General features: G+C 33.8%; 1 protein-coding gene across 1 annotated transcript; it reads left to right on the plus strand.

Annotated features, from left to right (window-relative positions):
* Positions 1-7866: 7866 nt before the first annotated feature.
* LOC127239841 (ninja-family protein mc410) lies at positions 7867-11884 on the plus strand. The gene is made up of 3 exons (XM_051258183.1): positions 7867-7973; positions 9490-10559; positions 11056-11884. The coding sequence occupies exons 2-3, from the start codon at positions 9569-9571 to the stop codon at positions 11550-11552; spliced, it is 1488 nt and encodes a 495-aa protein (XP_051114140.1). The 5' UTR covers positions 7867-7973; positions 9490-9568; the 3' UTR covers positions 11553-11884.
* The last annotated feature ends 281 nt before the right edge of the window (positions 11885-12165 follow it).

The raw sequence follows: 12165 nt of genomic DNA on the forward strand, positions 1-12165 counted from the left end.
AAATTAGGCAATGATAATCTTATTTTTGGATGGACGAAAATGAAAAATGACAATCTTTCAATGGGACGGATGGAATATTTTATTTGAAAAAAATAAGTACTCCATACTTCGGATAAATTTAGTTTCATTTTATTGTATTTTTACATCAGATCAGATATTTAATTTATTACTCCTTCTGGCACGACACACCACAGATGACCCATATATAAATCATTTTAATTAAACTCCTAACGTACCACTCAAAACCTTTTTATTTATATTTCTCTCATCAATTAATAAATATTTTTATTTACTTTTAAAACTCTTTATTTTTTATAAAATTAATTTATTGTAATTATAAATAAATATATCTTTTTATTCATTTTTATTATATAAAATTTTATTATCTACAAAATTATATTCACATTGCATATATTTTTATTTAGATTTAGTTCTAAAAATACTTTAAATACCAAAAATACTACTTATATAAAAAATATTATAATATATTATAACTTATTGTTAATAACTACTAATCTACACTATTTAAAATATTGTGTTCATAACAAAAGAATTCATCTCTCGGCAGAACCATGTAAGTACTATTTTCTACTGAAAATAACTTAATACTCCCTCCGTCCCATTGAAAGGTTATCATTTCCAAATTTAGTAATTGTACTATCTACTTAACATAATAAATACCCTTTCAACTTACAATATATTACAATGCTTTAAAAAAAAAAAAAAAAAAACTTACAATATATTACACAAATATCATACATTTTATATTACACCATGCTAATAGAGGTATTTTTATATTTTTTACTATAATCCAATATAATACTAATATTAAAAAAAATTCGTGAAAAACGCAAACGTCATCCTAATTTTTAAAAACATAAGCATAATCAAGTCAAATATTGTGTGTTTGTTTTTGTAAAATAGTAGGAAATGAAATTTTTTTATATGAAATATAAAAAAAAATATATATGTAAGAAATATAAAAATAATTAATGTATAATATATTATTTTTTTTGAAAAAATATATAAAAAAAAAATAGAAAGAACAAATATGCATCTCAAATTACTTATATAATAATAAAACAAATTAAAATGTAGTAATTAAAGGCAACCCCTATAAAATTTAATAAAATTATTATTACTACACATATTTAATTCAAATATTCAAAAATTTTCGTTCAAGCATCCTAAATTAAAATATCTAAAAAATAAAATTAGAGAATCTAAAATATTATTTGTAATTTTTTAAATTTTAATTATAATATATTATTTATATATAAAAAAATCAACTCCTATCAAAAAAAAAAAAATTCTGGTTGACTACCATTTTGATATAGTATGGAAATCTTCTACGCCACCATCACATCATCCCCTCTTTCCATCTCCACCTCACCTCTTAATTTTCTATTATATTTATATAATTTTAAAATTATATATAGTAAAAAAAAATACTATGCTAAAAATTTTAGTATATCAAAAAATTTTCTATGATTCAATATCATATTGAATTTTTTTTAATACGGTAATAATATATAATTTGATATTTTCAGTATATAGTAAAATAATCTTGATATTTTAATATTTGATGTATGGGAATATATTCAAATAATTTAATATATTGATACAAAAATTATTATTTTGAATTTTAGCATTTTGATATAAAATGGTATATATCGATACTTAAATTTTTTATATATGAAATTTTTGAAAAAAAAATTAAATCATTTACCTATAATTTTTATATTTTAATATTTACGTTAAACTCTTTCGTGATTTCATAAACTATGCATCTAAATTATCGGTTGTCTTTATTTAACAATTTTTTTATTTACACATAAATTTCAGAATCTCTGTTATTATACATCTGAAATTATAAATATATTTATTTCTATTATATTTAGATTCAAGAACAGTAAAACAAATTATTAAACATTTTTTTTATTTGTCCCAAATTCACTGCAACATTTTCAAATTTAGAAATAATTAATTATATTTATATACTTCATTTGTCTCAATACAATAGTCTTGTTTACCATTTTTATCCGTTTCAAAACAATAGTCTTATTTTTATAAAAAATCATATCACTGTAAAACTACCTTTACTTTTTCATTATTTGCCACTTTTTACACTAATATACTCACAAGGGCAAAACAGTCTTTTACCCATATTTTTTACCCACTACCGATATAATATCAATATTCCTTAAATCTCGTGTCAAATACAACCCAGACTATAATTCTGGGACGGAGAGAGTATATATTAATATACACTTCATTTTATTTCATCACATATGATAACTTCAAATAGGAGCATATTCTTAGCTTGACAAAACTGTGTATAACTCGAATTTCTGTATAAAAACCATCACGATGACTCATTAATGGCATACATTATTGATCTATATCGCTTGACATAATTCAGAATTCGTTGTTGAGATTCCCTGGGAGTTATGGCCAGCAACTGCTTCAACAGAATAACTACCAATAACCGCCTAACTGCCCAGCGGTTGGAACTGCTCAGCAACCGATTGCAACCGCCCCATTCCACCTGCTATAAAAAGGGCCAGATATCTTTACGAAAGAGGATCGATACTTCGATTTTAAATACTCTTAGCAATTAATTTTCGCAAGCAAGTCGTCTTCCTGTCTCCGAGAGCTTCAATCCTGTAAGGGAGTTCTCCACAGGAATGGCCAAGGGAGTAGGGGTTTCCTTCCTCCCTTGGCCAAGTCTTTACAGCTTTCTTAGATTAGATTACTGCTTTCGTTTACAGCCTTGTAACTCTAGTCTTTTCTTGCTTTCGTAGTAGATAATGAAATATCATTTGATTCTTCACCCTCATTTCTTCCACATTTTTTACACACTTATATAAAGTTTGAATTTAGAAAGTTTTATTTTACTGGTTTAGAGCTAGAGAAGAATTGATTATTTGAGTCTTATTATGCGCCAAAAGCAGTCTCAAGGTAGTTCAATGTAGTTAAGTACGTGGGAGCCTTGTCGACCTGTTTAACTGCTGTTCTGAATTCAATTTTGATTAAAAAGAGGTAACAGAAGGGTAAAGCCACTAATGAGGCAGATTTTGGGAAAATTAACGGGGCATAGGCGATGGTCTATTAGGTCGCAGAGATTCCTAGTGACAGTAGAGTTTCTTTCTTATAATGTCTTGAATCTGGGTGTCATTGAAGTCTTGTTGTAAATCCTTTAAGGGCAAAAATTACAGTGTTATGAATTCTTTATATTCAGTTTATATAATTACATCACTTCCTTCTCACCACTTTCGTATAATACATATATTTTCGATAACACACTTGCATCGCTCGCTCATTGTCTCCAGGGAAATCTATCCATTTAGTAATGCACAGTTCAGACACAACATCTCTCCTCTACTCTCTGTCGCTCATATATATATATATATACATATACATATAATGTGCCGCTCGCTCATGTCCCGTTCACTCGGTAACCACCATTCATCCATGTCCCGTTCATCTGGTCCCCACTTCCGCTCATGTCCCGAACATCTGGTCACCGCTGGCACTTCATCTTCCGCCCTCGCTTCGCTCGCTTCCGCTTACTTCACTTTTACTGCTTTACTTACTGCTTTCTTTAGCCTATCTTTTGGATCCGCTGCAGTTTTCGTTGCTTCTTCAAGATTTTCACCGTTGAAATTCATGACTTAAAATCTTTGTGTTTGACCTGAAAACTCACCAATAAAAAGAGTATAAATAATTATGATAACTACTCAGGGTCTACAACCACAAAATTTCTATATCTGATCGCTTTCATATAAACTTCCATTCGCTGATTTTCAAATATAAATTCCCTGTGACTTGTGTCAACACACACATACACAATTTTTAGTTATCATAATTTGGCGCCGTTGCCGGGGATTTTAAACTCATGAAAAGTATTTTGGTTGAGGATCTTTTGAAGCGCCATAAATTACTTTTAAATTCTTTGTAATAGTCATTTTTGCATTTTTCCTAATTTTGCTAACTTTTTCTTTGATGTGGCTATCATTATGTAGGGGTCCAAAGCGTTCTCAGCGTCCCACAAGTCCTACTCCTTCCGCTCGATCACAGAGACGTCTGTTCAGAGAGCAAGTGCGACAACAACGTATGGCGAACCAAGGAAATGTCACCGCTCCTTCTACTGTCGTCCTAACTTTCCAGACTGCCGCTGAGACATCTTCCAACTCTGCCACATCTGCATCTTCGCAGGAGGTGCCGCTCCACATCCCCACTGTGGTCCCCACTGTCGTTTCCCATGCGCTCACACCAACTGAAGAGCAACTAATGAGAGCCCTCAGTAGCATTCAACAGGGAATGGCGGGGCTGCAAGCGCACCTCGCTCAGGTGGAGAAAGCTCAAGCTGCGCAGGGGGCGTTTATCGCTTCCGAAACGGCTCAAGCTGCCAACACCGCTGTGATACCCCCTACCATCACTCCCCCACCACCTACTGCTGAGCCGTACCAGAGGGCTGAGGGACACAGGGCTGCTGATCGCCCGCTTGCTGAAGTCTCAATAGACGTTCACTACCAGTCCCTTCTGGATCATACATTAATTACAAGTTCTGCGCCCAGAGGCTCTGGCCATTATGAGGTGAAACCAACGCTTATCAGCCTGGCGAGCCAGAGCCAATTCCATGGGCCGCTCAACGAAAGCCCTTATGAGCATCTACAGAACTTTAACAGGATCGCTGCCACCTCCAAATCTCACGGCATCACGGAGGATGCTGCAAAACTGATACTGTATCCATTCTCTTTTTCTGGAGAAGCCAGAAAATGGTTCGATAACCTTTATCCCATTCCTGGCTCTTTTAATAAAGCTGCGCAGGCTTCGTGAGTAAATACCATCCTGTATCGAAGACCATTCACCAAAGGAATGAAATACTCACTTTCAAGATGGCGAGTGATGAGACCCTTCCCATAGCCTGGAGCCGATTCAAACAATTGCTCCGCAACTGCCCTCATCATGAAATTCCGGACTTCATGAAGCTGCAAATTTTCTACTCAGGAACCACTCCTGAACTAAGGATGTCTTTGGATGCAGCGACAGGAAGCTCGCTGATGGGGCGTTGTGCCTCAAAAGCGAGGGCTTTAATAGAGAAGATGGCAGTCAATCAGTCAAGTTGGCCAGAGTCCAACAGGCCTGAGCCATCGAGGGGTCTATACCAGGTTCCTGCTTCCGTTTCTCACGATGTAAGGATCGACAGTTTGTCGATCCAAGTCAAGGAGCTGTCTAAGCTCATGAAGCAGGACCTGCGTAATAAAGGAAAACAGGCGCTGCACGAGGCCGTGGAATGTGAGGAAAGAGCTTTTGAAGACCAACAAGGTCCGCAGGTTGCTGAGTGCTCGATTGAAGAGGCTCAGAACCCAGCGGAGGTCTACTATATGGCTGGCAGGAATACCCCTCAATTCCAGTAGTTCCAAAAGGGGCAGGCTCAAGGCCCCGCTGGACCGCGTTCTCAGCAACAATTTCAGAGGCCACAACAGTTCGCTGCGCAACAATATCATCAAAGGGATATTATCCACATCAACAACAATACTTTCAAGCCCCCACTTTCCGCAGCAGGCACCTGCATTTGCTCAACCTCCCACAGCGGCCCAAGCACCGCTGAATCTGAAGGAGCTCTGGAGGAACACAGAGCGAGCAAATCAGGAGTTCCAAAGAAATACTTCTGATCAAAATGCTGGAAATACAAGTTGGGTAGATAGCTGAAGCTATGAAGCTAAAACAGAAAGGAAAGTTGATTGGGACAGTCTAGAGTGTCCCGAACCAAGCAAAGGCTATCGAAACAAGGGGAGGGAAGCGGACACAATCACCACCGCTGCCATACAGAGGTATTAATCATTCTCCTAACCCTATTGTTGCTAACGTGCCTGTGCAGGATGCAGTTATACAGATTCCAACTGAGGAGGAAGGCCTATCCCAATCTCGAGGGATACTAGCCGCTCGGGTGCCTAAACCGAAGGAAAAGGGTCCGGCTCAGCCTTTGGCTTGAGCCCCCTTTTCCACAAGACTTGGGAAGAAGGACAACTCCAAGGAATTTGATAAGTTTGTGCACACTTTTCGTAGTCTTCAAATTACTATACCGTTTGCTGATGCTTTGTCACATATGCCACATTACGCTAATTTTAAAGAAATAGAAATACTTTGGGCAGGAGTTAATGAGAGTATTAATTTAACTTTCAAACTCAAATTAAACAAATCCACAAAACTTTTGAAACCTCCGTATAAATGAGAATAAATATTTTTTTTATTTTAAATAAAAAATAATTTCTCCTTTCATCTACGGGTGTATTTGTTTGGGAGATTGAATTAGATTTTCACTATTTATCTCATTTTTTTCCCAAAAAACATCAAATCAAATACCTATTTTTTATTTTTTATATTATACTAAAAATCAATTTTACATTCAAAATATCACATCAACACCTATTTATATCACATCATACAACTATTCAAATTCAAAATTTTTACTATTCAAATGCCAACTCAAAATCTAAACCCCAAACAAAAACATCCTAAAATTGCGCTAGGTTGGATATAAAAATAAAAATTAATAATATTTAATATTAAAATGAAAAAAATAAAAAGTAAAGTAATTTATTATAAAAAATTTATTAAAAAATGATAAGAAGTAATACAATAAATAGAAAATCAGCTTGGATAGGGCACTGAATTGTTAATTTTAACACCATATTGATCCTTAAATTTATATAATATTGAAATTATGATTTCTAATTAGTTATTATGGGTTAGAGTAGGAGTAATAAAACTACGAATAAATAATATTTTTTATTAGAAACAAATTATGAATAAATTTAATAGATGAATAAAAAAAATATTTACATAATTTTGGCGATTCAATTTTTATATTTTAAAAAAAAAATATTATTTACTATTATTTCTTTACATAGTAAAAAATAAAATTATTTTAATTATAATAAACAGGTAAAATTAAAATATTTCTACTCTTACTTTTTAATATAAAAATAATAATAAACTTTAAAAAGTAAAAATATTTATATTTATATTAAAAAATTAAAATCCATAATTACTAAAAATATATTCTTTCTCTCTATTTTTACATTTATATTTTTACATATAATATTCAAAATATTCTTATATTTGTATAATTTTTTATACCGTTATATTATACTAATAAAAATATTTTTAATTTTTTTCATTCATTTATATTATATTTTAATACGACTATTAATATTTAAATATCAATATGAACAAAAAAAAAAAAAAAAAAAACAAATCTTAATATTCTAATAGACTGAGGTAGTATATATATTTATATTATTATAAAAAAATTCGAAAATAACAAAATATACAGAAAAAAATATTATTAAAATCAAACTCAAATCAAAATTTTACTTTAAATTAATTTCTAATCTAAATCAAATAAATCATATTCTGTCGGTCCGAATATAATAGTCTTATTTATTATTTTTGTTTGTTTCAAAATAATAGTATAAATAATCATATCACTGTAAAAGTATCCTTACTTTTTTTTTATTTTTATTACACAATTGTTACTACTTTCTATTTTAATACACTGGTAAGGATAAAAATCTTTTATTTATATTTTTTACCGACTACTAATATAATATTAATATAATATCAATATTCCTCCAACCCAACTAAGACTATAATTTTGGGACCCAGAAATTATCATTTAATTATATCTAAAAAAGAATGAAAAGCTATTGGCTTCCGCATGAGCATACAAGCACAGTGACGCGTGAGAGACACGTGCTCGATCAAAAACAGCGACACGCAGTCACACGCACACACCCGTATGTGTGTCTGTGTGTGTGAGTAGCCATTAATTTTACATTAGTTAAAACCACATGTGTTTCATCTTCGCCTCTCTCTCTCTCTCTGACGGCTCACTGCTCCAAATTTCCCTAATTCCCTTCCCCTTCTTTATCTTCTTCCAAATTCATTTCCATCCGCAACAGGTAAATTCTCAGCTGCTCTTCCCCCACCTTCGATTCCACGCTTCAATTCTCTCAATTTTGTTGCTTTCTATTTCATTTAATTCGCTGTTGCTCGATACATACATAAATTTTGCTCTTATTTTTATACAGATCTTATGTTTTTAGTTGGGTGTGATGATTCTGAGTTTAGGAGCTTTGGGAATTCCGTAGAATCTTAGCTTCCCTGTGTTGATTTTAGGTTTAGATTCGGATCACGCGAATTATGTTTGAGTGCGAATCTGGGTAAGATTGTTCGAATTTATTTGGCTTTCGATTTAGTCGCTGTTGAAAAAAGGCTTTCTAATTTTATGCCATTTGTAGTGATTAAGGGTTATGTTCGGGTTGGATTTGCATATGAATTGGTTTCTTTATGGTTTCACTTTCGTTTAGATTTGCTGTCTATGGTGTGATACTGATGAAGCAATTTATTAATTCATTGATAGAAGTTCATGAATCTACTTATAAAAAGGAATGTTATATGGTTTTGATGAGATCTCCTTTTTTTTTTTTTTTTTTTTTCTCTTTTTTGGTAGTTAGATTTTATGATAATAGCATCCTGGCCAAATGGAAATTTATAATTTTTCTATGCTATTGGAAATTATTTGAATGGTTAATATATATATATATATATATGGTGGCGGTTGCAGTGCTGAATTAAATTGAACATTGTGCTGAAAAACACATACACAAGATTATTATAGACATCATTGTATATGTTAATATGCAGCACATACAAACAGTGCATAGCTATAGTCTCGTACAACGCACATAACAACAGTTGATTTTAGCACATGACATAATAACATATGGTGTTTATGGGTGTGATTGCTTGGGAGTTTGGATTTTGAATTGGGATTTTAAGAGTAAAAATTTTGAATCGGAATAATTGTATGATATGATATTTTAAATATAAAATTGATTTTTTGTATTATATAAAAAATAAAAAATAGATATTTGATTTCATGTTTTTTAGGGAAAAAAAATTGATAGAATAGTTGAAATCTTGACAAATCCCCCAAACAAACACACTCATATATATTATAGGTGCTGATTTGAAAAATCAGTATAGCACCACCGTAACCGGCAGATCCGGTAACATAAGATGTCAGCACAGTGCTGATTATAAAATGCTAGCTCGAAGATTGAATTATTGCTTTCGTGATGTTTGAATTGTTTTGAGCTCTAAATTGGGTTGAATTTAAAGTTTTGCTTTCTTATTGTTTAACCTTTGCTTTTTTTGTGTTTAAATTTTGCTTTCTCGGCGTTAAATTGTTTTTAGCTTTAAACTGTTTGAACTTAAAACTTTGCTTTTTGACGTTTAAAATTGCTTTATTGGTGTTTAAACTTTACTTTCCTGCAATTTAAAATTTGCTGATCTCTGCAATTAATCCTGAACATAGAATCAAAGATTACGGATTATAGCTAGTAAGCACTCGTTCCCGTGTATATATATATATATGTATGTGTGTGCGCACTCAACTTTTTTACTTTTGTCTAGGCTGTAATAATATTTCATGGAGGTGGTTCAAGGATCAATCATTTGAGTAGCTTCTAGGTACATTCGATTCCGTCGAAAAATGGATGATGAAAAAGGTCTTGATCTGAGCTTGTCTTTACGTGGTGGAAGTAATACCTCACAGAAAGGTAACCGCGGTAGTGCATCCGAAAATAGATCAGACGAAGGTGATAGAGACACCAAATTGATAAATGAGTTCAAGAATTTTCTAGAAGGCGGGACCCAGCAGCATCCCCCGAAAGTCGAGGAGAACATATACAGCAACTTCGGTAAAGCCGTCGTCGATGCGGAAACGTCTAAGAACTCAAACACCGGCGGGATGTGGAACAATGATAGCAGGTCTGCTGAAACCGAGGAAGAACGGAGATCGAGCGTCGGCGAGAAGCGTAAAGGCTTGTTTCCCGATGCAAACCAGCAGAAGAAGCTAGAACGAGAAGGTAGTAATCTGGATTTAGTCGAGAAGACGAAAGTGTCGCATATATCAATAACTACCGACGAGGGGTCGACGGCCGAAAACGAAGATGTAGCTGATTCTGAAGTGGACGGTTCAACGTCGAGGCACGCTTCGCAAACCGACGACATGACGAAACGATTCGTATCGAGTGGTAGCATTTCCAGGATTCAAAAGGACGGATTTGGTGATTCAAGTGGCGTTGAAATTTTAGGACAGAAGAGATACGCTATTTCGTCGGAAAAGGAGATAATAAACAGGGGAAACATGCCCTCGTACGGTGTTCCGTACCCGGGTCAACCGGTGAACACTAACATGCCCTACACATCGCCAGGAAACAATTCGAACTCTATTGGTGCACCTAATTTGCCTAGCTACCCGATGCCCGGAATATTGCATGGAATGACTGCCCCTAACGGCGAAAGACCTGCGGCGATGCAATCGAATTTTCCTTTAATGTTTGGGTACAATCCTGTCCAGCTTCCAGCGCTGGATCGGGATAATTCACGAGGTGCTACGTCTCATCATCTACCTGTTCACCCTGCTTACATCGGAAGAAATCCTCCTGAAGCTCTTAATGACAACCGGAAGCTATCTGAAGGTTTTCTTCTATTTCTTTTACTTTACTTTAGTCATGCTAATAATGTTTTCATTAAATTTGTGATATGTTTGTAAAATTGAAAGTTATCGATTTTTTGTTGGATTTTGATAGTGTCTAGTGTCGTTAAAATTGTGGTTCAAAAGTATAGGTAGAGTCATAGTACTTAGCCTTTAAACCATTAGTTCGATTTTCTGATCTTATACGGAATAATGTGTGGAGCAAACATATTATTTCATACCATAGATGGTTGATGCTCTGAGAATCTTTTGGCCTATGAAAATTTCTGTCGATGTATCGTTGAAATCCTTGCTCTAGTTATATCTGATGCTATGTAGTTTCTTTTTCTCTTTTCGGAAAAAAGATAGTAATTTTTGTTCTGTAAGTGAGAATTCTGTATCATTTTAGTCTTTTTAATCTATTTTAAATGGAACTAGCTTTGTATCTCTCTATTTAATATATAATATGCGTCGCCTGATTTCGATTAATTTAATGTTAGGTCCTATGCCCATGATGTCACACAAGTCTCCTCAATCCACACAATTCGACGGGAGGACTATAGAGCACGGAAAAAACAATGGAAAGCAGCAAATCGGAGAAGAAGGCTCTTCTTCTCACCGAGAATCTGATCTGCGAGGAACCCTTCAGGTAAGAGATACACCCGATCAGCCTCAGCCTCGAGCCGAAACACCACCTTCCGAGTATCCATCCATAAGGCCTGGAATAGCCGCGGACCTCAAATTTGGCGGATGTGGCAGCTACCCGAACCTTCCATGGGTGTCCACTACTGGGTCGGGACCCCATGGCAGGACAATTTCCGGGGTGACATACAGATACAGCGCTACTCAAATAAGAATCGTCTGCGCCTGTCACGGTTCTCACTTGTCGCCTGAAGAATTTGTGCGGCACGCCAGTGAAGAAAGCAGCACTCCAGGCACAGGTGCCGGTTTAGCATCAGTTTCAGGTAACAATCCTTCTGCCTCGGCTCACAGCTGATTTTATTTTATTATTTTGTTTTTTTTTTTTTTTCGGAATTATGCTCTTTAAGTTGATTTATATTTCATGAAAGGAATAAGCTTTACTGCGCATCTGTTGTATATCTACTTAATTTCAATCTTGATCGATTCCTGTTTGGTGTGTAAATTTTATTATTACTTGTGCCGTCTTGAACCAGTGTATGTAGTTTTCGGGTTTAGTATTAGGTCTATTGTTGGTGTTTATTTGGTCATAGCGGTGAATGCCGATGAATCGCAAGCTGAATATTTAACCATGGTTGATGTTTGGGTAGAAAATTGGAATTTTTTTATGCAGTTTATTTTCATTCGGTATGATATTGTATTCTTTGTTTCTCTACAAAATTGGAGTGTTTTTTATTATTTTTTATTTTTTTTAGCTTTAATTTTGTTGGAAAAAGCAATATTATATTTATAGGAAATTGCTATTGTTGGTATCACGTTATCAGGTGGTAGGAAGAAGTGGAATACCAAGGGTTTGTTTCTTTTCTAAAGATTTCTCTACACATTTTTTCAAAAAAAAAATTAATATATTTTACATTATTTTTTTATATTATCTACACAATTCTTTATAAAAAAAAAAAAAAAAAAAAAAA

The sequence above is a fragment of the Andrographis paniculata genome, unplaced genomic scaffold (genome assembly GCF_009805555.1).
Source record: "Andrographis paniculata isolate CXL003 unplaced genomic scaffold, ASM980555v1 Contig78END, whole genome shotgun sequence".
NCBI classification, from domain to species: Eukaryota; Viridiplantae; Streptophyta; class Magnoliopsida; order Lamiales; family Acanthaceae; genus Andrographis; species Andrographis paniculata.